Source organism: Sarcophilus harrisii, chromosome 3 (genome assembly GCF_902635505.1).
Source record: "Sarcophilus harrisii chromosome 3, mSarHar1.11, whole genome shotgun sequence".
Lineage (NCBI taxonomy): Eukaryota > Metazoa > Chordata > Mammalia > Dasyuromorphia > Dasyuridae > Sarcophilus > Sarcophilus harrisii.
This window is the reverse complement of record NC_045428.1, coordinates 561455708-561482084: the sequence shown is the minus strand read 5'-3', so window position 1 is coordinate 561482084 and position 26377 is coordinate 561455708. Positions and strand designations below refer to the sequence as shown.

The 26377-nt window shown below is 41.5% G+C and overlaps 1 protein-coding gene and 1 long non-coding RNA gene across 12 annotated transcripts; one reads left to right on the top strand and one right to left on the bottom strand.

Annotated features, from left to right (window-relative positions):
• Window positions 1–12233: 12233 nt before the first annotated feature.
• Window positions 12234–24416, bottom strand: LOC100926037. 11 transcript variants are annotated; one of them, XM_031962648.1, is made up of 5 exons: window positions 14716–14814; window positions 14097–14234; window positions 13525–13565; window positions 13290–13374; window positions 12234–13121 (listed from the first exon to the last, which is right to left on the bottom strand). In XM_031962648.1, exon 5 carries the CDS (start codon window positions 13015–13017, stop codon window positions 12292–12294), a length of 726 nt encoding a protein of 241 aa, XP_031818508.1. In that variant the 5' UTR covers window positions 13018–13121; window positions 13290–13374; window positions 13525–13565; window positions 14097–14234; window positions 14716–14814; the 3' UTR covers window positions 12234–12291. The 11 variants fall into 11 exon arrangements, with proteins under 11 accessions (XP_031818508.1, XP_031818510.1, XP_031818509.1 ...); XM_031962650.1 differs by having other exon boundaries at window positions 14675–14804; XM_031962649.1 differs by having other exon boundaries at window positions 14097–14252; window positions 14716–14804.
• Window positions 15236–21386, top strand: LOC116422830. The gene is made up of 2 exons (XR_004233365.1): window positions 15236–15324; window positions 21154–21386. It is a non-coding gene; the product is annotated as an uncharacterized LOC116422830 (long non-coding RNA).
• Window positions 24417–26377: the final 1961 nt, after the last annotated feature.

The window sequence follows — 26377 nt, the reverse complement described above, 5'->3', positions numbered from 1 at the left end:
GGCCAAAAATCTGAAGGAGAGGCCAGATCCTGCCTTTAGGAGGTCTCCAATCTGAAGGAGAGGCCAGATCCTGCCTTTAGGAGGCCAGAAATCTGAAGGAGAGGCCAGATCCTGCCTTTTAGGAGGCCAAAAATCTGAAGGAGAGGCCAGATCCTGCCTTTAGGACCCCAACCCTGAGAAGGAAGATAACTCCTGCCTTAAAGTCTGTAAAGTGGGGATGGGGCCACAGCTTTGCCTGTGCTTGAAGAGTCACTAGACTGAGGAGGTTGTCACAGGCCCCGTTCTTAGGGAGACCGCCATCTGTGGACAGACACATAAACTCAGCCCTTAGAAAATATGGACTAAGAGATTAAGAGCTGGAAGAATCAGAGATCTTCCTGTTCAGGACCTCATTTTATAGATGAGGAAATTAACATCCAACAGAGGGAAAAAAGACTTGATTGTCCATTCCGATGGGATATTCAGGACAGTGTGGGGAAGAGACACAGATACAAGTAGACACAAGTTGATACAGATAAATTGAGTAGCAATAACACTGACCTAATGCACTCTAGAAGTGTGGAGATAAGCTCCCGGCTTCCTGGACCACTGGGAGGGAGGAAGAGGAGAAGAGACAAAGGGAATCTTTTCACAGGTCAAGAAGCTGAAGTGAGATCCTGGGAGAGGAGATAAGCCAAGTCGTCCTTTTTAATTGGCTGCTAGGCTTTTTCAGAGTTTTGGAAGCCACCAGGAAGGACCCCTCCCCCCCGCCCCAAATATCCCATACATACCTCCTTCCAAACAGCCTAGTATTCCTCCAAAATTAGTGATTTGAACATTATATAGTGGAAATAGCTCTAAATCCAAGGGTAGGGCGCCAGGCTCTGCCACTAATTCTCCTAGTGATCTTGTATAAAATCACTGTCCCTCACCATAAAACATCAGTTTCCTCAATCTGTAAAATGGCCATAAAAATACTTTACTCCTTACCTCAGGGTTATTGAAAGGAGTAATATAAAAGTAAAAAAAAAAGTATTAAAGTGGTATACAATTGTAAACTGTTAGTAATAAATGGTTGTTGAATGAATTAATGCATGAATGAATCTACCGAGAAGCAATAAGTAAGCACTAGGTTATCATGCTTAAATAGAAATACAAAGTGAAATAGTCTGCTGTTAATGAATTTACAGTAGTACTTGTTCATTTTGTTCAGAACTGTCCAACTCTTCAGTGACCCCATTTGGGATTTTCTTGATAAAGATACTGGAATGGTTTGCCGTTTTCTTTTCCAGCTCATTTGACTGGGGAAACTGAGGCAAACGTTTGAAGTGGCTTGCCCAGAGTCACTTGTGTCTGAAACCAGACTTGAATTCGGGTCTTCCTGGCTCTAGGCCCAGTACTCTATCCACTGTGCCACCCGGCTGTAGAAGAAATAAACAATAAATTCACAAATGAGAAAATATAGAAGAAACATGTGTTTTCTATGATGTGAATGGCATGGGGGCAGAAATAACTAGGGGAATCAGGCTTCTTTTACAAATAGTTCTTGAGGTGAGTCTTGAAGGGAGCTAGGGCTTCTAAGATGAAGAAATGAAAAAAGCAGAGCTACCAGGAGAGTTTTCTTGGGCACACAGAATCACAAATGGCTGGGCAGCAAAGATTGTGTAGGAAACTAAAATGAATTTTTTTTTTTTTGGCTGAGGCAATTGGGGTTAAGTGACTTGCCCAGTGTCACTGAGTTAGGAAGTATTAAGTGTCTGAGGCTGGATTTGAAATTGTCCTGAGTTCAAGGTCAGTGTTTTTTCCACTGTGCCATCTAGCTGTCCCGAAAATAAAATTTTTTTTTGACAATACATTTCAAGGCTTTGTATAAAATCACTGTCCCTCACCATAAACCGTCAGTTTCCTCATATGTAAAATGGCCATAAAAATACTTTACAACCTACCTCAGGGTTGTTGAAAGGAGTAATATAAAAGTAAAAAAAAAGTTTGGTTTTTTTTGGTGTCCCTTTATAGGTGTCCAAGTGAATAGAGTCCAAAAGATCTGAGTTCAGATTTGGCCTCAGACACTTATTAGATGTGTGGCTGTGGGCAAATCACTTGATGGCTACCTGCCTCAGTTTCCCCATTTGTAAAAGGGGCTAATAATAGTACCTTACTTTTCAGAGTTGTTGTGAGGATCAGATGAAGTAATATTTTTAAGTGCTTTGCAAATTCTAAAAAAGCACTATGTAAATGTAAGCTATTATTTTTGTCAGGGTCCTGGGACTCTGATGACAGGTTTTAGCTATTCTCCCTTAGACCTTGACTAGACCACTTAACTATCTGTGCGGTTCCCAGACTCCTCTCTTCAATTATCTAACCATCCATCTTAAGATTTCAGTTCCTTAATGTAAACATACACAGGTTGTAATTTTCTCAATAATTTTTCAGTATCTATACAGACGTTTTCTTTGTCTCATTGTCTGCCTGTGCTTTTACTTCCCTTCAGAGAGATTTCATTTTAGTGATGTGCCTATTAATCAGAATCTAAAATTTAAAAATTCATATCCTAGAAAATCATCAAATCCAGTAGCCTTTCTTTTTGGTTTTCTTTAATATAGTAGTTTTGTATAATTATTTTTTCATATGCTGAATATTTCCTTTTTTTTTCTTTCTTTTTGAGGTTAAGTGACTTGCCCAGGGATACACAGCTAGGAAGTAGTTAAGTGTCTGAGGTCAAATTTGAACTCAGGTCCTCTTGACTCCGAGGCTGATGCTCTATCCACTGCACCACCTACCTGCCCCTTCTTTCTTTTAAAGAATAGATGATATTGCCTAAGCCCCATGGGCTGAGGTCCATGGCTGGGTCTTGGACCTAAGGGGTATTGAGCAACAGTGAGGAATAAAAGGAGATGAACAACAGGATCCCAGCAGAATATTAAATTAAATTTCATGACTTAAGAACCGTGGGATGGAATGTCAGTTCCAAACCTAACCGGCTAGATGATTTTGGCTACCTCCTTAAAATGAGAGATGACGAGCCAAGTCCCGCTAAAGGGCTGGAAGAATTTGTGTAAACTTCTTTTTTTAGTGAATTACCCTCATTGTTATCAGCAAGTCCCAAAAGGGAAAAACGGAGCCGGTGACTGGGTCAGAAATCCAAGATGCTGTAATTGACCTTGGATGCTGGGGAGCAAGTCTTTGGAATGTCCCACTTCACAAGGCTCGGAGTTCCCCTCATTGTTCAGTTGTTCCTGAGAAGTTCCTGCCTTGATGGGAGAGATGAGGCCCCATGTCAGGCTGTACACCAAACATGGTCGTACCAGCCAGAGCCCAATACGGAACTCGCCCATCGCTGCTAACTAATGCAGCCGGCCTGGGATTGGCTCCAACGTTTAGCTTCTGCGTGGTCTGCTGCTCTGCCGCCTGCTTCCAATTTTATAGTCCCCATATAAGGCCCAAGAGAGAGTCTCCTATTCTGCAACTAACTCCCTTTTGTGACCCCCTCTCTTCCTTAGGGTCTCAGTTTTTTTCCCTCTACCTGTCTCACTTTTCTCAACTGTGAAATGGGGATAACAAAAGCACCCACTCTTTTTTAGTTCAAATTTGGCCTCAGATACTTTCTAGCTGTGTGACCCTGGACACGTCACTATCTGCCTCAGTTTCCCCACTTTTCCCACATTTCCCCAGGGAAATGGCAAATCACTTCAGTATCTTTGCCAAGAAAACTTTCCTAAATGGGGTCAGGAAGAATCAACACAACTGGACTAATGAACACTAGCTATTCTTCATGTGTGCCAAGCGTTTTATAAATCATAAGAATAAAAAGATAGTTTAAAAAAACTAGATTTAAAAATTTAAATTTAAAAAACTAGATTTAAAAATCCTCATCTGCATCATTTTGTCCGTTATCACTCACTTGTTTCACCTTCATCCCTTCCTTTGTTCTAGAAGAGGACCAATGGCATCGGGAAGGCGATACCATGAGATGTGAGTTGGATTTGAGTTAGGGAGAGCTGTGCAAAGTGTCCAGCCTCATTTCTTCCTCCAGAGCCATCTGGGTCCAGTGGGAAGATAGAGACCAGGTAATAACAAAGAGAAAAAAGGGGTGGCTAGTTGGTGCAGTGGATAGAGCACCAGCCCTGAAGTCAGGAGGACCTGAGTTCAAATGTGATCTCAGATACTTACCACTTCCTAGCTGTGTGTCCCTGGGTAAGTCACTTAACTTGCCTCAGCAAAAATAATAATAATTTTTAAAATAGAGAAAAATACTCACATATGCAAAAATGTTTTAGAAGCTCTTTTTTTTTGTAGTGGAAAGGGACTAGAAACTGAGTGGATGCCCATCAGTTGGGGAATGGTTGAATAAGTTATGGTATATGAATGTTATAGAATATTATTGTTCTATAAGAAATGATCAGCAGGAGGATTTCAGAAAGGCCTGGAGAGACTTTCAGGAACTGATGCTGAGTGAAATGAGCAGAACTAGGAGATCATTGTGCATGGCAACAAGACTATACGATGATCAATTCTGATGGGCTTGGCTCTTCTCAACAATGCAATGAATCAAGACAATTCCAGTAAACTTGGGATGAAAAATGCTAATCATCTCCAGAGAGAGAACTATGGAGACTGAATATGGCTCTAATGAAGCATTGGATTTTCACCTTTTTGCTTCCTTTTTTTCTTGTTCTCTTTCCCCCCCTTTTGGTCTGATTTTTCTTGCACAACGTGACAAATAAGGAGATATGTTTAAAGGAACTGCTCATATTTAACCTATACCAAACTTCTTGCTGTCTTGGGGAGGGGGAGGTAAGGGCGAGAGGGAGAAAAATTTGGAACATCAAGTTTTACAAAAATAAATATTGACAACTCTCTTTACATGTATTTGGGAAAGTAAAATAATATTGTAAAAGATAAAAAAGATATAGATCGAGACGACTGGAGATGAGCCTTGGCACATTTTTAAGCTAAGGGTTTCCCCACATAATCCAATCTCCAATCACCAAATCCAGCCTCAGGAATTTTTCTCTTCCAGGTCTCCCCCAGCAGTCTGAACTCCGAGTAATATTAGCATATCTAAAAGCTATTGAGATCCCAATTAGAATTATGTTTGGTCCCTGCCAGACTGGGTTTTCAATCCACATGTTTTGGGGGGAAAAGGGATTGAGATGAGGTGACTGTAGATAGAGGGCCAGACCTGAAGTCTGGAGGGCCTTGTTTCTCACATCCTGCTGCTGCCAAAGCCTTGATTTCCCCTTTGCAAGAGGAAGTCACAGATGATCTTCTCAGATAAATTCTTGAAATTTCCATATATATAATGTTCTGAATAATGGCATTCCCTAAAATGAAATCTCCCTGAAAGGAAGAAATATATACAGGATGCCCCCCCCAAAAAAATACTTTCAGAACTTTGCTTTGGGGACTTTGGAGATGCCCAGAATGCATAGGGAAAAATTATATACAGACTTAGCCCATATTTCATCAGAGGACATGCTGGGGAACTGAATTGTTAGAAATGGAGATGAAAACGGGGGCTGAGCAGGAGCTGACCTCGCCAGGACCAAGGGGAGGATATCTGAAACTTGTCGACAAGGAATTATCCAAGACGAACAATAAGGAAGGACTCAAAAGAATTATTGAAGATATAACTAACTTGTGACTCAGGGGATTTACTGTCCAGCCTTCCATTGTAACATAATCCCCACGCATCAGAATTTTCCTAGGGATATAACACAAGCATGTCCAGGTGACTCGTCTCCCCCAAACTTCCTACCCAGCTCTGTTACTTTCCCTCTTATCAGGGTGTTCAGATGTAGAACTGCAAACCATCAGCAAACACTTATTGAGCATTTACTGGGTTCTAAGCTCTGTGAGAGGCAATGGGGAGACAAAAAAAAAAAAGAATAAAGCAATCTCTATTCAAAGTGAGCTAACATTCTAATGGGTAGTCAACAAGTAAACATAAATGAGTAAGTGTAAAAATATAATTATAAATACAAAAATTATTACATTATTAAATTAATTTAATAATCATATGCTAAAATATATATAATGCACAGCAAAAAGCTAATGCATGTAAACAAAGTAGATGAATACAAAGGAGTTCAGAAGAAAGCGCACTAGCATTTGGGGTGATTGGACTTTCTGCTGCCATATAAAGATTAGTTTAGGGAACACCAGCCAAAAGTCTATTCTCTCCCTGGCTTGAAATGCATAACAGTGCAAAGCATGCTGGACTGGGACCCCGTCTGAAGACTGAATTCAAATCTTGTGAGATCTTAGCTGTTCTGAACCTCAGACTCCTTGTCTATAAAATGATGAAGGTGAGGGGCAGCGAGGTGGTGCAGTGCATAGAGCACAAACTTTGGAGTTAGCAGGACCTGAGTTCAAATGTGGCCTCAGACTACTAGTTATGTGACCCTTGGCAAATCACTTGATCCCAATTGCCTAAAAAAAAAAAAAAAATGATGGAGTGGACTTAGATGACCTTCAGGTCTTTCTTAGCTCTAAAGCTATGACCTGAGGACCAGTGTCCCACCTTTTGGTTATTGACAGTTCAACTGCTGGGCTCCCACTTCAGAGAGTGATCAAGGTGTCAGCAGTCTGATCAACCAACAAAAAAAGGAGAGAGGCTGATGGGAACTGGCTATAAAGTCTTTATTATTATTATCATAGCTTTTTATTTACAAAACATACGCATGAGTAGTTTTTCAACATTGACACTTGCAAAACCTTCTGTTCCAAGGTTCTCCTCCTTCCCCCACACTTTCTCCTAGATGTCAGGTCTTATTATGAATTCTACATTTGACATCTGACTTTGACTTTGGATGGCTCGTGGTAAGACGAGCAAGAGCCCCTCAGATGGCCATTATAAGGAGACGGGGGAGAGGGGTTGGGGAAGATGGGAAATAGCCTCTACCTGGACTGATTTAGTAGTTTATTGTTGTCTTCATCATTGTTTTATTCATTTATTCATTTTATTGTTGTTTTGTTTTCATTGTAAAGAGCAGTGCTGACTTTTTAGAGGTCCTGCTGGAGGATATATCCCAGCATCCATGTTTGGCCCCTTTTCTTGGTGGTTTTTAGATTTCTGGGGACACAGGAGGTCCCTGAATATACAGTAATATAGTTATGAAGCTTTTGTGATTGCATGATTTTTCCAGAGCTCAGATTAGACGGACACCTGGCTTTCTTCTACAAATACAAACAGACCACATGCCTGGACTATTGTTCACCATCATTCCTCCAGTGCCTTCCTGTTTATGCCGCTATCCCTGGGTGTGTGTTTCGCTTGCAGGGGCTGAGTAGGGGACTTCCTATGAGGTCTGTGCCAGGAAAACAGACCCTGGAGAGTTCCTTTCTAAAGTGACATACTCCCCTTTCTCTCTCTCTCTCTCACACACACACACACACATTGTCACTCTGTCTGTGTCTCTGTCTCTGTCTCTCTCTCTGTGTGTCTCTGTCTCTGTCTCTGTTTCTCTGTCTCTCTTTCTGTGTCTCTCTCTCTCTGGGTCTGTCTATCTGTCTGTCTCTCTCTCTCTCTGTCACACACACACACACACACACACACACACACACACTGCTCTCTGCAACAGAAAGGACACTAATTTCCCTCCAAATGTGGAGTCAGACGAGCCCCCCAGGTCAAATACTAACTATAGGTGCTCTTGGGCTCACCAACAGGCTCTTGGAGGCTTATTATCTGTGAAATGGTCATACTAATACTAATACTCCTTTTTCCCCCAACAGGGTTGTTGGGTTAACAGAAATGCTACAGTATGTTACAGAAATGCAAGTTGTTATTATGTTGCTGTTATTATGTAAGTATGTTATTATGACAGGGGAGCCTCCCTGTGCCATCATAATCATAATCAAAGAGTTGAGAGCAGGTTGATAGAGCGCTGCAGCTGAAGTCAGGAAGATTCATCTTCACGAGTTCAAATACAGCCTCAGACACATATTAGCTGTGTGAGTCTGCCCATGTCTCTTAACACTGCTTGCCTCAGTTTCCTCATCTGTCAAATGGGCTGGAGAAGGAAATGTAAAACCACTTCAAGTATGTTTGCTGATAAAATTCCACACAGAGGTCGGGACTGAACAAAGCTTCTTTGGATTCAAAATCCTGTCACTCACGAGATCATTCGTGTCGTCCTGCAGTTCACACCTCATCTTCCTTCTGCAAGTCTCCCCCACTGACTTCCTTTGGCAAATATCTACACTTTGCTCTGAATTCAACCACACCCTTGGCATGGCTGGTGGCCACAGGCTGCCGGCGGGAATGTCAGGGGAGTGGAGCCTCAACCCAGTGCCAAAGGTCAGAGGTTCAGTTCCTAGGAAGCCTGCTTAGCTCCTTAGCCATGGCTATGCCCTCTCCTGAGACAACAATCCATCCCCATGCATCTCTCAGTAATAAGGATCCACATGTCTGTTTAACAGCAGCCTGATCTGCCGGGCAAGGGCACCTCTCATGGACCTGAACAGGGGCATTCTGGCTAAGAGGGAGGTCCCCCTAACAACACAGCCCCATGCAGAGGATTTTCCCAGGAACATTACACAAGGATGTCCAGGTAATTGTCCCCAAAGCTGCTGACCTGACTCTTTCCCTCTTATCAACATGTTCGGATATAGAATGGCAAACAATCAACAATTTTTTTCTATTAATGTTTAATAGTAAATTTTTACTTTCAAAATCCATGCAAAGATAGTTTTCAACATGCACCCCCGCAAAACCTTGTGTTACAATTTTTTCTCCCTCCCTTCCTACCTCTGCCCTCCCATAGATAGCAAGTAATCCACTATAGGTTAAACCTGTGCGATTCTTCTAATCATCTTTCCACATTTATCATGCTGTGCAAGAAAAGTCAAATGAAAAAAGGGAAAAAACGAGAAAGAAAAAGCAAATTACAATAACAACAAAAAAGGTGAAAATACTATTCAACAAGTATTAAGTATTTACTGTATACCAGGCTCTATGCAAAGCCCTGGGGAGACAAGAAAAAAGAATAAAACAATTTCTATTCAAACTGAGCTTACATTCTAATGGAGGAATCAACAAGTAAATATAAATAAGTATAAAAATATAAAAAATCGCATAATTATAAATACAAAATTTATTATTAATCTAATGATTACATGTTAAAATATACATATATAAAATGCAGAGCATAAAGGCAATAAATGTATATATATATAAACAGAGTGGATGAATATAAGAGAATCACCCTAACTAGTGTGTTCAAGAGTGGAATTATTTTCTTTTTTTTTTCTGAGGCAATTGGGGTCAAGTGACTTACCTAGCTAGGGTCACTTGCCCAGGAAGTGTTACGTGTCTGAGGACAGATTTGAACTCAGGTGTCTTGACTTCAGGGCTGGTGCTCTATCCACTGCACCAACTAGCTGCCCCTGGAACTATTTTCTTATAGATGATTTTACTAGCTTCTTATAACAGCAGTACAAGAATGGTCTTTTTCCATTTGACAGATAGAACTACAGTTTAAAGAAATTAAATGATCTGCCCATTATCACGTTGGTTACAGAGTTTCAGCGTCAGGGTTCAGTTTCCAACTCAGGTCTAAGTTCAAAACTGATTCCAGGTTCTCTAAAATTCAGTGTCCCTCCATACACACACACACACACACACACACACAAGCACAAAGACATGGATAATTTCTGTGAGTATGAGTCCTCTTCCCCAGCAAGCTTCTATCAGCCAACTTCTGTCCCCCTTTTACCAACTTCATCTTCCTGTCCTGTTCCAGTCCTGGACCTGGCAATCCAGGCCACTGGGGTCAGGCACATTCCACCTGAATTGCTCTTCTGTCCCCTTCTTTCCCATTCCCAGGAAGATCAAAAGGAGAGAGAAAAAAGAGGAAGGGGGAGGGGTGGAGGCAGCAGCAACTGCAAGGGATTGGGTCTAAAGTTCAGGGCAATGCAAAAAAAAAAAAAAAGGGGGGGGGGCCTTGTAAGGTAGGGAGCATCAGAAAAGTCCCCTGTGGCTTCCAGGAGGCTCCAGAGAAGGGATCTCAATTTGATTGGGCCCTCTATGCTCAGGCTCCTAAGAATCCCCTATATTCCCATGATGACTTACGCTTTATGAATCGATTTTCTCATAACCTTGAGAGGCAGGTGGGTCAGGATTATTAAGGTTGCTTTAGGGATTGAAGGCCAGCAGTTGTCTGAGGTAGCACAGAGAGCGTCCTGGAGCTGAGATGCAAAGGTAGAGAAAGGCTCCAAACTCCCAGGCCAACCTTCTTTCTCAAACCCATGTTTCTCCACAGAGTCTCCTTCCCTTCAGATTTTCCACCTTCCAGCAAACTAGACTTCCCAACTGCTTCCTATTTTCAATTTGCCTTCGCCCAACTTGTCAATTCCTTAAGGTTTTGCCTTTTTTTGTATCCCTACTGCTTTGCATCATGTCTGGCACATAGTAGGTGTCTAATGTTTAATTATTGGCTTACACAGACCACAGAACCCCCATATTATCTTCCCCTCTCTCTCCTGCCTTTCACCTGCTCAGATCATTCTTAAGACTACTCCAAGACTCAACTCAGCCCCTAATTCCTCCATCAAGTCTTCGGAGATTCTCTCAGAATCATTCTTAAGGCAGTTACATGGTACAGTGGATCCGAGTTCAAACGTGGTCTCAGACACTTACTGGCTTTGTGACACTGGGCAAGTCACTTAACCTTGATTCTCTCCCAAAGAGTTATTTTTCCCAGAGTCTTCCGTCATGTGTTATCTAAACTTTCCAAACCTGTATTCAGTAGGTGCTCAGTAAGTCAGTTTTTAATGAATCAAGCTGCCCCCCTCATAGCTGCTTAGTTGTGTTTGAGGGAAAGCTGTCTGTTATGAGGCAGTTAGATTGTCACAGTGGAGAGAGGACTGGGCTTATCTTCCTGAAGTCAAATCCAGCCTTAGAAATTACCTGTGTGATCCTGGACAAGTCACTTAATCCTGTTTTCCTCAGTTTCCTCATATATAAATAGAACTGAAGAAGGAAACAGCAGACCACATTAGTATCTTTGTCAAGAAAAGCCCAAATAGAATCATAGAGTTGGATACTACTAAAAACTTTACAAGTTTACAAATTTTACAAAAAAATTTTTTACTAATAACCCACCTGATTTTCCCATGCCTGGGAGACAGGTGCCGTTGAACTCATTTTTACCACTGAGAAAACTAAGAGGGGGAAATGTTGAATGACTTTAAGGTCTTCCTGACCCCAGGCCTGGTGCTCTGGGTACCACCGTGCTATTTAGTGGCCTTTTGAGTGCCTATTATACCCCTCAGAACTGACTGTACCCTTCTTGAGGGCAGGAACTGTGTCATTTTTCATGCTTGTGTCTCTCTAGCCCTAAGCACAGAGCCTTGGAAAGAGGAGGAGAAGCTTCGTAAATGTTGGTTACCATCACCCCCTTCTCTTGGCAGATTTTGGAAGACTGCTGATGTGTAATTTTTCATATTAGTTGGTTTTGATGAATAGTTTTTTCTCTCCTTTCAAAATCTTTGTCACAAGGGAGTGTTTGATGGGTAGGAGGGGAAGAGGAAGAAATACATTTAGAAATAAATGTGATAGAAAAACAAAATAAATCAATAAAAATAAGATTAAAAAAAAAGTTTGTTGAGGTATCTGACCTTTTGGGATTCTAGGGAGCCTTCAATGGTTTGGGTTGACTTTGTCAACATGGAAGATGCTGGGTGTCTACCTGGAGGCCAGGATAATATGCATGTAATCGTTTCTCTGGGACTCTTTATCAGAGAGCCTTCCCCTTAACACAAAGCTCTCTGTGATTCCAGGACCTGCTCTACTGAAGCTTGGGGTAGAAAGAAAAAAGCCTTTTAAGGAGCTGGCTCACAAAGGACCTGGCTCTCTCCAGAGCTCTAAAGGAGGATAGCCTATCTATGGTCAACCTATTTCTGTCTCCCACTCTTGCTTGTCCCCAAGTATAGATGACACTTGAGTCAGAATGAACCGTGTTTAAATCCTGTCTCGGTCACTAATTTTGTGTCCTGTGTCTCCATTTTCTCATCTTCTAACTAGGGGTAGGTGAGGAGTTGGACCTGATAGCCACTAAGGAAATGGTTTTCTAGCAAACTTCTGTGATTTGTTGTTTGTTTCCACACTAAGTTTTGAATCCGGGTCTCCTGATTCCTGACATTTCAACAAATGAGAAAACTGAGGCTGAGAGACCAGGGACCTGTCCCGAGACCCGCCGGGGGCTGCCAGCTTTCCCGGCCTTCCTGTCCAACACAGAGCCCATAAATTCTGCTCACTAATGTTTTATTTTGCAGGAGAAATCGAGAGTCTTCTAGCTGAAGCCATCGTCACCACCACAGGGCCGCCTTGGGGTCAGGCTTCGCAGCCCACCCTGCCTGAATGCTCTCCCATATCTTGGGGATATGACTGATCTTGATGCTCGCCCCCATCCAAGGATCGTCCTGCAAACTGGTGGACCCCGACTTGGAAGATAACGGACCGTTTTTGCCTCCAGATCGGCCACTGAAGCGTTGCAGAGAGGTGGGGCTGGTCTGGGATGTCTTACTCACGGATTTCTTGGTGGCTAAGTTCGCCTTGCTGGTGGTTTCCCCCTTGACCACTTCCTTTACGGGAGTTTTGCTGGAAGTGGTTTTGGAACTGCCCGGCTTGTCTGAGAGAGCTTCGTTATTCAGGGAACGGTCCAGGTAATCTATGCCTTCAATGAGACAGTCCAAGAAGGTCGTGTTTCGAGGACGGTCCATGCAGAGCATGCAGTGAGGACGGCCCCGGCATGCTGGCTTTTTGGATGGGTCAGAATCCTCACTGGAAGGGTCATCAGCCTTGGGGCCACAGCACGGGTTCAAAGGGACTTTCCTGGAACCCTTGTTTGGTGAACTACAGACCTCACTCCGGCTGGGACAGACGGAACAAAACGGACGACCGGGACAGCCCATGGCTTTGGGTTGGATTTTCTTAGGGCTACCAGGACGACTTGAGCCGGAACTGTAGAAGGAACTACCCAGGTAGGGGATGTTAAGGGAATTAGTTGAGCGATTGGAGCTGTATCCAGACATGATCTTGATTTGCAGTCAACCAATGGTGCGATTGTTCTTTCCAGAGGAAGGCTGGCCCTGGCCACTCAAGAGACCACGGGCTCTGGATTGACTCCAGTGGTTATCTGTGGGGAGGGAAGACGCTGGGCTTGAGTACCCTGCGGGAGCTGGGATTACTAAAGTCCCTTCCTCCTAGGACCAACCACCCTCCTTCCCAGAACCCCTGCTTTCTGCTCTCAGATGCTCTGCCTCCCTTTCTTTACCCCCCACCCATAGTCCCTAGGTTTGCAAACCAGGTATAGCCAGAGAATTCTTCTTCAGACGCAGACACACCACGGGAGTAGGAGGAGGTGAGTAGAGGGGAAACCTCTTAAAGCCCTAGAAAAAATTATAAAGTCCTAGAGTTTATCTTTTTAATCTTCCCCCACCCCACCCCCCAATCTTAGATCCCTTTCCCCACCTCCCAGTAAACCTCATTCCCTGCCCCCACCCACTACCCCCCAGATCCAAATCATAAGAATAGCTCACTTTTTTTGGGTAGCATTTTAAATGCTCTCCTCACAAAGGCCCTGTGAGAGGTATCACAAGCATTATACTCCCTATTTTACAGGGATTGAGGAAACTGAGGCTCAAGGGAAGTAACCTGGAACAATCCTGTGAAGGAAGACTTAGCCCGTGGAGGGCAGGGACCCTGTCTCATGGAAACTGTGTATCTCAGCCTGGTCACCTTCATACAGTAGGTACTTAATAAATGTGTGGTGTTCCCACAGGTGCTAATCCCATCTTCCCAGAGTCAGGAAGTAGGATCAGATGGCCCAAAGTCCCAACACACACACACACACATACACACACACACACACACACACACACACACACGCACAGAGCTGGTCAGGGAGAGAGACGGGATTTGGACCCAGGCGCTTCCACTCCAGATGCAGTGCCCTTTCTACAATAAAATGGGATGAGGATCTCTGCCCCTTCCCTTAGCTCTCCTAGCCTGAGGACATAGCAGAGAAGGACCACCCCAACATGCTGCCTTCAGAGGAAAGAGACCTCATCCCTCATTCTTGCCCTGTGGTGGAGCCCTGGAGCTGCCCTACCTTGTGGAAGGGCTGGCTTCCTTTCCTATCCAGTCCCTTGCCCAGCCATCGCCCCCGGTGCCCTGGCGTCTCCTGCTCCTCGATGCTACGATATCCCCTGTCTCTTAAGTCTCCCACTCTCCTTCCTCTGTGCCCACCCTGGAGTCAGATTAATGACTTTGAGAAAAAAGAGATTATCTAAATCTTCCTAGAGCCAGGGGATTTTTAGAACTAAAGGAGCCCTCCCAGATCGATCATGTATTGATTGGATTCTCACTCTACAAATGGGGAAGTGGAGTCCCAGAGAACAGAAGTAACTTCACAGCTTAACAATGGCAGAAGGATTCAGATCTAGTGTTCTTACCACCAGCCCTCCCTATAGCTGCCTTGAGCTAGACATTCTTTCAAAACAGCTGTCCATCCCATCCCAAACCTCCCTCCCTCCCCAGCTGCCCTTGTCCTTTGGGTGGAGAATATCAGAGCTGCCCCTCCTTTCCTCTCTCCCAGCCTCCTTCTCTCCTTCCCCCTCCTCCCAGTCCTTCCAATGAAAAAACAGGGGGAAGACAAGAGTTGTCCATAGATGAGTTCTTCCTCCCCACCTCCCAAGCCTCAGGGACCTAGCCTTCTTAATTCCTCTCACTCTGTTGCTTGGGAGGTAGGTGACTCTGCCCTCCTCTCTAACTCCAGTAGGGAGAGCCCTTCATCTCTCCACTTCAGCCTTCTTATGCATGTCATAGAATCATAGAATCTTAGAGATGGGGTCATTGAGTCCAGTCCCCTGCCTCCGGGCAACTCTGGGACAAGAATCATCCTTGAAGGACAAATTGAGACTCAAAGTGGGAGAATTTAAGTTCAAAAGTCCAGCTCTGCCACCTAAATGGAATTCAATTCAATAAACAGGGCAATGTGTAGGGTACTATTTGGCGTCACAAAACCAGAAGTGAAGTATTCACAGAGCTTACGTTAAATGGAGAGCATTTGTCAAATATACTGGTGATATGAATGAGGAGGGAAGCAGGGAAGGCTTCATGTGAAGAGGTTGTTCTTGAATGGAAGAGAAAGATTATAAAAAAAAGAAAATCCCAACGAAATGAAGGGACAGCTGGTGACAGTGTATGACCCAGGGATGGAATGCTGAATTCTGGGAAATTCTAATTGTTCAGTATGGGTAGGGATATAGAGTGTGTGAGGGGAAGTAGAGTAAATACATAGTGTGAGAGGCTTCAGTTACAAGACTGAGAAATCTAAGGTAATAGGGAGTTTTCAATCTATCGAGTACTATGGTCAAGCTTGTGCCTTAAGATTATTTTGATTATTCAAGATAATTTAGAATGATTAATGTTGAATGATTATTGAATTAACTATTTATTTGAATCTGAATGTTAATCATTAACTTTAAATAATTTATTATGAATTGCCCATTTGAATGACTATTAACTTGGCGTGGAGGAGGAAAGACTGATGAAAGGCAGACCGATGAGGGGACAATAACAGTAGTCCAGATGAGAGGTCATGAGGGTCTGGCTTAGGGTGGTGGCTGGGTGAGAGAAGACAGGAGACTTCTCTGTAATCTTGGGTTACTTAACCCCTGTAGACCTCATTTCCTCATCTGTAAATAATGAGGTTGAACTGAATGATCTCTGAGACTATATATATATATATATATATATATAGAGAGAGAGAGAGAGAGAGAGAGAGAGAGATCTATATCTATACCTATATCTGTATATCTAATATATATACACATCTACACATGTGAAAATGTCCAGTTTCCCTGAGTTACTTGTTCTGGTTTGGTCTGACCAAAGTCCCTTGGGACTAAGTGGAGAGAGCAAGATCTGAGTTCAAATTCTACCTTAGACACCCACTAGCTAGCTGTGTGATGCTGAGTGATTCACTGTTCTTATTCTCTCTTTGTGGATATGGCAAACAGCTAGCTGGTCATTTGGATGAGTCCTGGCTTGGCTAAGGATCGGGCTCTGCCCTGAGAGCTTCCAGAGATGCTATCAGGAAGAGGGAATGAAGTGAGAGCATCATCTGTGCTTTCTCATGAGGTGGTTTGGGTCCCAGTTCAGTTAGCAGAGATAAGATAAAGTCCAGGGATGTTCACTAAAAGGGAATAGAGGGGGATAAGCTGTCCTGATAGGACAGCTGACCTGCTCCTGCCCCACTTCAAGAACTGAGTCTATGAAAAGACCCAGAGTCAGAGTTTGCTGGCAGGGCCAAGGAAAAAGGCCAGGAGCTAAGACCAAATCCTTGAAATTTGGGGGGAAACCCTGTAGAAGCAACTGGGGTGATAGAAAGGCCATCAGAGACATGTTTACATGTCAGCCAGACTTCTTCTAAGTGATGGCCAGGTAACAAGGACCTGCTGTTGCTAAGCTATGGTCAGAGCATTCCTTTCTATTAATTCCATAGCATCACTATGCACTGATGATGAGAGCATCAGTGGAAAGGGAAAGAGAGGACAGTTGGTCAAAAGGCCTTCTCACTCTTTATGTCCACTATCAATGGTTGATTGAATGATCGTTCTGCATTATAGTATCATAGAATTGTAGCCTGAAGACTAAAAGAATCTCAGGAGTCATGTCATTCAGATCTTTCATTTTCCAGATGAGAAAATGAAAGGCCCAGGAAAAAAATGGCTTGTCCAGTCTAGTGATTGCCAGTCTAGGCTTTGAGCTTAGAATCTCTGACTCCAAATCCAGCAGGCCAGTCAGGAATGATGGGATATCTAATTAAAACCATTGCAGGTTGGCTAAATTAATGGTGATAATTAGCACAGACAGCAAAATGACAGGAGTAGAAACTTCTAGAGGGAGCAGTCTTCCCCTCTCACATTTTCCATGGCCTGTAACTATTTCTGGGATTCCATGATAAAGAAATAATTTCCTGCATATGTTCCTGTTTTCATGTCATGTTTATTTTATCTTTCAATGTCACCTGATGAAAATGTTTTTATGATAAACAAAAATTGTGAGACTGTTTCTCACCTGAAACAAACAAACAAAAAACAACAAAGACCGACTACTAAAATAAAATATATTGTTCCGCATCAAGAATTGAGAGAGCCAAAAAGTTATCAAACTGTGCATCCCCTTTGATCCAGCAGTGTTACTACTGGGCTTATACCCCAAAGAGATCATAAAGAAGGGAAAGGGACCTTTATGTGCACAAATGTTTGTGGCAGCCCTCTTTGTAGTGGCCAGAAACTGGAAACTGAGTGGATGCCCATCAATTGGAGAATAGCTGAATAAATTGTAGTATATGAATATTATGGAATATTATTGTTCTGTAAGAAATGATCAACAACAGGATGATTTCAGAAAGGCCTGGAGAGACTTACACGAACTGATGCTGAGTGAAACGAGCAGGGCCAAGAGATCATTATATACTTCAACAACAATACTAGATGATGAGCAATTCTGATGGACCTGGCCATCCTCAGCAATGAGATCAACCAAATCATTTCCAATGGAACAGTAATGAACTGAACCAGCTATGCCCAGAGAAAGAACTCTGGGAGATGACTAAGAACCATTACATGGAATTCCCAATCCCTATATTTTTGCCCACCTGCATTTTGGATTTGCTTCACAGGCTAATTGTACAATATTTCAGAGTCCGATTCTTTTTGTACAGCAAAATAATTGTTAGGTCATGTATACTTATTGTGTATCTAATTTATATTTTAATATATTTAACATCTACTGGTCATCCTGCCATCTGGGGGAGGGGGTGGGGAAAAGAGGGGAAAAATTGGAACAAGAGGTTTGGCAATTGTTAATGCTGTAAAGTTACCCATACATATAACCTGTAAATAAAAGGCTATTAAATTTAAAAAAAAAAAAAAAAAAAAAAGAAGAATTGAGAGAGCATTAGAAAAATAACCTGGTCAATAGTACCTGACTCAGAGAGATAGAGAATAGAGAACTGTCCACACTGGAAGTTACTTTTTACACCGAGCCTAAATCTTTGGGGCTATAATTTATGCCCACTATTTCTGGTTCTGCTTTGCCAAGCTTATGGTCGCTCAGTGAGAGAAGTTGAAGCTGACACTGAGATTTAGAATCTGGGTGTCTAGAAGAATAGTGATACTTTCAGAAGTAAGAGGAAATTTTATGGGGCAGCTAGATAGCACAGCGGATAAAGCACTGGCCCTAAAGACAGAGGCTCTGAGTTCAATTCTGACCTCAGACGCTGGACGCTCACCCTGAGTGAGTCACTTAATCCCAATTGCCTTGCGAAAACAAAGTGAGAACCAACAGAATTTCATAAAAGGGGAATTTTGGGAAGGAAAGATTATGTTTTGTACATAACTGAATTTGATGTCTGTGTGAGAGATGTTGTAAAGGTACAATAAAGGTACAAAACTGTAAAGAAACAATAAGATGCTTTCCTTTCACTCACTGCCCCCCACAAATCCAATCCAATGCCAAAAGTCCTTTCTGCCTTTATCACATCTCTCATATGTATGTTCTCTCCACTCACACAGCTACCACCTTAGTGGAGACCTTCATCACCCCTGGCCTGAACTATTACAATTATCTCCTAATTGGTCTCCTTAATTCAAGCCTTTTCCTTTTCCAATTTATTCTTCAATTAGCTGCCAAAGTGGTTATCATAAAGCACATGTTTAACCAGGCCACCACCTACTCAATAAATTCCACTAGTTCCTTATTACCTCTTGGATGATATGTAAATTCCTCTGTCTGACCTTTTAGGATCTTAAAAACCCAGCCCTTTAGAGAAAATCGGCATGTCGAGGCACTATTGGCAGGGCTTTGAATTGGTTCAGCCGTTCTGAAAATAACTTGGAATTATACTCAAAAACTGTGCATACTCATGGACCCCGCAGAGATTAAAGAAAGAGGAAAGGAACTCATATATACAAAAATTTTGCATCAGCTTTTTTTTTTTGTAGTGAAAAAGAACTGCAATTTCAAAGGGCACTCATGCAACCCAAAATGGATGAACAAATTATATTACAGTCAATTCTTAACATCTGAGCATTTAACTTTCATAACTTCAGACCTTCCTGTGATTTTATAAGTAACCTCATTTTCATTTGCCTATTGGCAATCATACATTCAAAGCTATGATTAAGAGAGAGAGAAAAAAAGAGTTGTGATTTGCGCCAGTGTGTCTGATGTCCTACTCAGAGCTTCTTTCGGTCTTGAAAAGAGCTCCCCATATATTTATTGCATGTCTTCAGTGTTTGCCTTCAAAACTCAAGTTTTGTGTTTTAATTATTCCCCAACTCAGAGTATCAGTCTCCTGGCATCCTCTGAATGAACAAGGTCATTCTATAAATGTACCTCGTTATCACATAGAACCTTTATAAAAGTAGATTAGGAAATAGAAATATTCGATTTTTCTAAAGGAAAAAATTCTAAACAAACTTTACAAAGAATACTGCGATTAAATTGTAATCGATACTGGGATCACAAGATTCTATAGCTAAGAAAAAATATTTATTGAGCACTTAATATATGGCACTCTCAGTTGTTAAGTGCTGGGAATACAAAAACAAATAAAGGGAAAGGCAGTGTACATTTAGGCTTAGGGGTTAGCTGCGCATTCAAGAAATTGAAATTCTACTGAGAGAAAAATAGTCCATAAAAGAAAGGTGGAAAAGGATGATGGGAAGGATAATGGAAGATGATTAGTCAAGAGAATAAGGAGCTAAATTGAGTTAGAAATAGTATTTTAGTCATCTCTGGAGAGAGATTATAATTTTTGGTCGTTTTAGGAACCTACACTGCTATTTGCTATAGATGCAATGTTTCAACAGTTACATTTTTATTTACCTCCTCCCCCAAATTTGAGGATTGACATTGAATGTTATTATGTATATTGAAATGACAAAAGAGAGGTTTTAGAGAAATCTTAAGACTTGAATTGATGCAGGCTGACATGAGCAGAACTACAAAGATCTTATATACAACATTGTAAAGAAAAACAACTTGGAAAGATTTTGATAAATACAATGACCAACTACCACTCCATAATATAGATAACAAAATATGTTGGTTGTTATTCTTCATGAACAAAGAAGACCAAAATGACATCATTATTTCAGAGTCAAGGTTCAGTGGGTGTGGTTGTGATTGATCAGACTAATATGAGATCAGATGTCTCTAGCATAGATTGGAACAAATAGTCCATATGAACATTTGGGGTGGATTCCCTTAACTCTGTGTATCTTGGGGGTGGGGGTTGAGCTGCTTTTCTGCTTTGCTCATAGAACACAGTGCCTTCTTTGATGTGAGTATGCCATTCTGGGTGGTCCCGTGCCAGTGTCTCTCATGTCATGCAATCAATTCCAAAGTTCTTCAGAGGGACTTTGAGAGTATCTTTGTATCACTTCTTCTGATCTCCATTTAAGAGCTTGACTTGTGAGAGTTCTCCATAAAATAGTCTTTTTGTCAATTTTGACATTCAAAAATGTGGCCAGCCCAGCAAAATTGTGCTCTTTGAAATAGAGTTTGAATACTTGGAAGTTTAGTTCAAGAAAAGCCCTCAATGTCTCCAGGTGATCTTCAGAATCTTCCTAAGACAATTCAAATGGAAGTCATTCATCTTCCTGGCACGGGGCTGGTTCACTGTCCAGATTTCAGAGGAGTACCTTCAGTACGTAGTCAGCTTAATACCTCTTCTGAACCACACTCTCCATCATAGTCTCCGGAACAATGGACTGTCACTGCCATTGTGTGCCCTCACCTCATCATCTATGTGAGTCTAAGGGGCACTGCCAAGGTGAGTGAGGTTATCCACAGCAGTCAAGATTTCACCATTTGCCATAATCTAAGATTCTCCTTATGGATGGTGTGGTGCTGGCTGGTGGAGGATGTCTGCTTTCTAGATGTTCATTATGTTAATTAATAGACTCAAATTAGTACAAGCAGCAGAGAATTAATCCATACTTTGTCTCATCTCAGGGCACAATCATCTGTAAACAGAAATATTATGCACCAACTCTCCTTCTAAACTAGTCTTGGTTTGTAGCTTTCTCTAATTAAATAATTTACCATCAGGGCAGCTTCTGATTTTGATGCCATTTTCATCCTCATTGAAGGTATCTGACAACAATGATGAAACGTGATGATCAAAGGCATAGGAGCAAGCACACAGCCCTCCTTCACTCTATTGGAGACTGGGAAAGAAGTGTGAAAGTGCTGTTCTTTATCCAGAACCCGTGCAAGCACGCAGTCATGGAACTGTAGGACGATACTGATGAACCAGGATTTTGCCATGATTTTTCCACGAGCCCTCATGATTGCCCGTATCAAAGACCTTGGTCACTTCTGATGTTGTGTACAGATCTCTGTTCTGTTCCTAGCATTTCTCCTGGAGTTGTCTCAGAGCAGGTACCATATTTATTGTTGTTTAGGCCTTTCAGAAGCCACACTGGCTCTTAAGTAAATGACCATCTTCCTTGTGAAGGAGCAGCTTATTATTAAGGAGGGCTCTGGTAAGAATTTTGCCAGCAATGACTAAGAGAGAACACTCGATCTCTGATTGTCACAGGACAACAACCTAATTTTCTTTTTTCCTTTATAGAGATGGATAATGGAAGCATCCTCGAACTGTTGGGGGATAACTTCCTCTTGCCATATAACCCAGAAAATTTTTTCTTTTTTTATTATTATAGCTTTTTATTTACAAGATATATGCATGGGTAATTTTTCAGCATCGACAATTGCAAAACCTTCTGTTCCAATTTTTCCCCTCCTTCCCCCAATCCCCTCTCTCAGATAGCAGGTAGACTAATGCATGTTAAATATGTTAAAGTATATGTTAAATACAATATATGTATACATATCCATACAGTTATTTTGCTGCACAAGAAGAATCAGACTTTGAAATAATGTGAAGGAAATCAAACATGCAAGCAGACAAAAACTACAGCTATAGAGTTAACCCAGAAAATTTCAATTAACTTTTGTATAAGCAGTAGACCCCCTGTCCTGTAAATATCAGCTGGAATAGAATCAGTACTTTGTCACATGAGAGAAGCCTAATAGCATTTGAAACTTCTTCTTCAGTTGAAAGGCTAGAGAGAGATTGACTTCAACCTGAGGTTTATAGTCTTTGGCTTTAATATTGATTAATGATGGTCTGGTTGGAACATTATGGAAATATTCAACCCATGTGTAAAACTGAATTTCATCTGCCTTCTTACTGAGTCTTTCTCTAAAGGCTCTAAACTTTTCTCTAAGCTTCACTTGCACTTTATTTATTCATTTATTTGTTTGTTTGTTTATTCATCCATCCATCCATCCATCCATCCATTCATTCATTTATTTGTTTGTTTTTGGTTGTACTTTACTTTTGATGGACTTAAATACTGCCTTCTTAGAGACAAACAAACCATCCTGCTGGTAAACCCTATGGAGTTCTCTCTTTTTGCTTAGCTGCTTCTGAATTTCCTCATCATTTTCATCAAGCCAATCTTGATGTTTTCTAATATTTTGGACCAGATGAGTAAATGCAGCGCTCCACCAAATGTCCGCTCTTTTTCTGTTCCATTGATTCCAACCGTATGTTGGCTCAGCTTCCCCTTCAAGTTAGAAATGATCTATCTCATTGCGCTCTGTTCATCTGTTTCAAGTGCTCTAATCTGTTAACATTATGTCTTCTGCAAGTTGTACAAGTTTGGGGCTGCTGATTTTGTTAAATGAGAATATTTAGCTTGGAAAGACTAAGTCTATGAATAATCCAGCATTCTGTGCCTCTTATCTCCTTCATCACTCTCACATTCTATAATCTCTTTCCAATGACAGAGTCTATTAAATGTCAGTGCTTGCTGAGAGGGTGCATCTGATGTGGTGCAGCCATTAGAAAGGATGTAGCAGTAACCCTAAGACCATCTGGCCTTGGGAGAGATGTAGTTGGAAATAATGTATTTCTTCCCCTAGGTTATCTTACTGCAATTTACTTTATATGACCAGGATGCTATGGCTACAGATATTGCTTGGCTACAGATATTGCTTGTCAGATAACAGTCTGTTGTCAGTGATAACAGAATTTCTGATACTAATGAGCAACAATAATAAGATGTTTAAAGCTGACACAGGTGCAGAACAAAATTGGGTGTCCAACACTTGACCTAGTGATGTTTCAGGCCTAAAAACACAACTTCAGAAGGTCCCCACCCCCTTGAGCTGTACCCAGAGAATTATGGGTATTGCACCTGCACACAAAATCAGAACCAGACCTCTCCTCAACTCTACTTCTATTAGCATTTCAGTGACATGAAGCACCTGGTTTCTCTAACTTCTTTCTATGAATTTATCTTCTTGCCCCTGGGTCTTTGCTAATTTCTTTTGGATCTTAGCCCACTTTAATTATCATTACAATTATAATAAATGTTACTCCTTGACTTGGAGATAGGTTCGAGCTTGCAAATTCTTTTGAGACACTACATGATGCCTGTCTGGAACCCTAAGATTTTGGGGGTCTCCCTTGAACCCCAACAAATCCACAAAGTTTTATTGCATTTAAGTGGATGAAAGGGAGTATTGGTGATGGAGAAGGTCATGAGATGCACAACTCTTCAGTACTTACTGACCATTGCTGTTGCAGTTTCTGATTCCACCCCTTCTTAGGACTCCCTGCCGTATCTGGTCGTCTGTGCCTGCTTTTGCATTAAAATCATGCAGAATTATAAGCTTGTCCTCTGTCAGTAAGTTGATGATGAGGGGCTCCAAGTCTTCATAAAATTTTTCTTTGATCTCATCAGTGTTTGTCAGGATGGTAGCATACACATTGATGATGATGGCATGACACTTTCCTGCAAGTGGCAATCACGTTGTCATGAGGCCATTATTTGCTCCTTTTGGTCGACATACTACAGGCTTGTTGGCTAAATTAGTTTGGGTTTCAAAACCTGGACCAGCTTCATGGAGCTCCCCTTCCCTGTGACTACGCCAGAAAAATGTGTACCCAGTTCTGACTTGGCTAAGCTGGTCTTCATTGGCCATTCTCATTTCACTCAGGGCTGCTGTTTGGATATAATATCTGCTGAGTTCTCTCGCAACAAGAGTTGTTCATCTTTCAGATCTACTGGATTCATGTTGTCCATGTGTGTGCACATTCCATGGGCCAGTGGTGAGTAGAATCATCTTGGCAGACGTTTTTGTTCATTTTTTTTGTGTGTTTTGACCTCAGGGTGGGATCTTTGCCTGCAAACATTAAGTATCCCCATGGTTAGGTAAAACAGACAATTTTTAGGGTACCTTTTCTAGTCGCTTCCTCATATCAGGAGGTGAGTAGTATGGTCCTTAAAAGGCTGTTCAGACACCAGAGGGCTGCTGAATCCCACTGCTGCTTCAGACCAGTGAGAATACAACCTTATGACCTGGGCCTCCTGTGTGTGGGATTGTGACCACAGCTCCCAGTGTATTTGTACCTGCTGCCTTGTCACTTGCCTATTCCCACTAGGCAAAAATGGTAAATTGGTATGGATGATGTCTTTTTTAAAATAGTATTTTGTCTTTCCAAATACACATAAAGATAGTTTTCAACATTCATTTTTGTAAAATTTTGTATTCCAAATTTTTCTCTTCCCTCTTTTACCTTTCCCCTCCTCAAGACAGCAAGCAATCTGATATAGATTAAATATGTGCAATTCTCTTAAACATCTTTCCATATTTGTAATGTTGTGCAAGAAAGATCAGGTCAAAAAGAAAAAAAAAGAAAAAATAAATAAGACAGCAAAGAACAACATTAAAAGGCAAAAATATGGGGCAGCTAGGTGACGCAGTGGATAGAACACCAGCCCTAAAGTAAGGAGGACCCGAGTTCTAAATCTGGCCTGAGACACTTGAGCAAATCACTTAACTCCAATTGCCTTAGCCAAAAAAAGGGCAATAATACTATGCTTTGATCCACATTCAGTGTCCATACTTCTCTCTCTGGATGTAGATGGCACTTTTCATTCCAAGTCTATTGGAATTACCTTTGAAGGGTAATATCGTTTGATTTACACATAATTTGGATTTAATTGAGACAGAATTGCACAAAGTTATCATCCTCCCTCTTTTTCCAGATTCATCAAAATGTAACAAAACAAAAATTAAGATGACTGGCAATGGTCTGGGATAAAGTGAATGAACTTGACATTTTTGACATCTGACCAGCTCTAAGCGTTTCACAGAGCCTGCTTCAGTCACCTTGGTGGTCACTAGAACAAAGCGGTCTCATTCCTCCATTCTATGAGAGGAAATCTTCACATGTTTAGGGGAGATATCCCCTAATTCACCAAAGGATTTTCACCTTCAACATAGTTTAACCCAACTGCCTAAATAGTTTACTGGGCTGTGGGCACTGTGCAAGCTACATTTTCTTGGAGCCATAGGTGAGAATTAGGTGAATCAGGAGAACACCAAAAATAGATGAGCAGCCCTGAAAAAGGCTCAGCAATCCTCACAGCAGAGATGGTAGTCCTCCTGAATATCCATACACTCCAGTGAAGAGTGTTACCTGCCTTCTATCAAAGGTGTTTAGACTCAGTTGTGAAATGAGACATATTTTGGACATGGAAAAAAAAATCTTACCTTCCAGTCTTGACTCTCCTCCCATGCTCTATAATCCACTATGCTGGTCCACTTGCAATTTCTACAATCCTCCATCTCTCACTATTGCTATTGCATTGCCTTCCCCATTCCTATCCCTCTTCATCTCTGGCTGTTAGTTTCCTGATTTCATCTCTCTCTTAGATAGAAAAACAGATGGAAAGATAGATGAGAGCGACACATATATATATGTATATACCAGATATATACACATTACATATATACATATGTGTATATGTATGTGTACACACACATAAAAAACACATAAATACATATCTCATTAATTCTAGAAGGATGGGTTCTCAGAAGGAAGCTGATTACTTCTGAAACCATAGTTCAGAAGCCCCGTCTGGTGTGCTTCCCCTAATATCAATCAACCAATTGAATTTAACTAGCTTTTACAAAAAGATATTTATTGAAAAGCTAGAACAAGAAGAGAGACATGTTAGAAAAAAGAAACTTTTTACAAAGCAGGGGCATGCTTTCCCCTCTGTAATCACTCAGTCTCTAGGGAAGCATAAATTTCATTTTAAAATATATTTTATTTTTCCTAATACATGCCAAAGAAGTTTCAGGGCAGAGCCAAGATGGCTGAATGAAGCCAGGAAGCTGTTCAAGCTTTCTCAGTTTTCCTCAAAAACCACATGAAACCAAGCCTATGAACAAAGTCTTCTGGAGCAAAACTACTCTCCAGCTCAAGATAGATTAGAAGGACTTCTAGTC

Coding starts and splice junctions, on each gene's coding strand:
- LOC100926037 (XM_031962658.1), bottom strand. CDS start 13,017: ATGTCTGGATACAGCTCCAATCGCTCAACTAATTCCCTTAACATCCCC.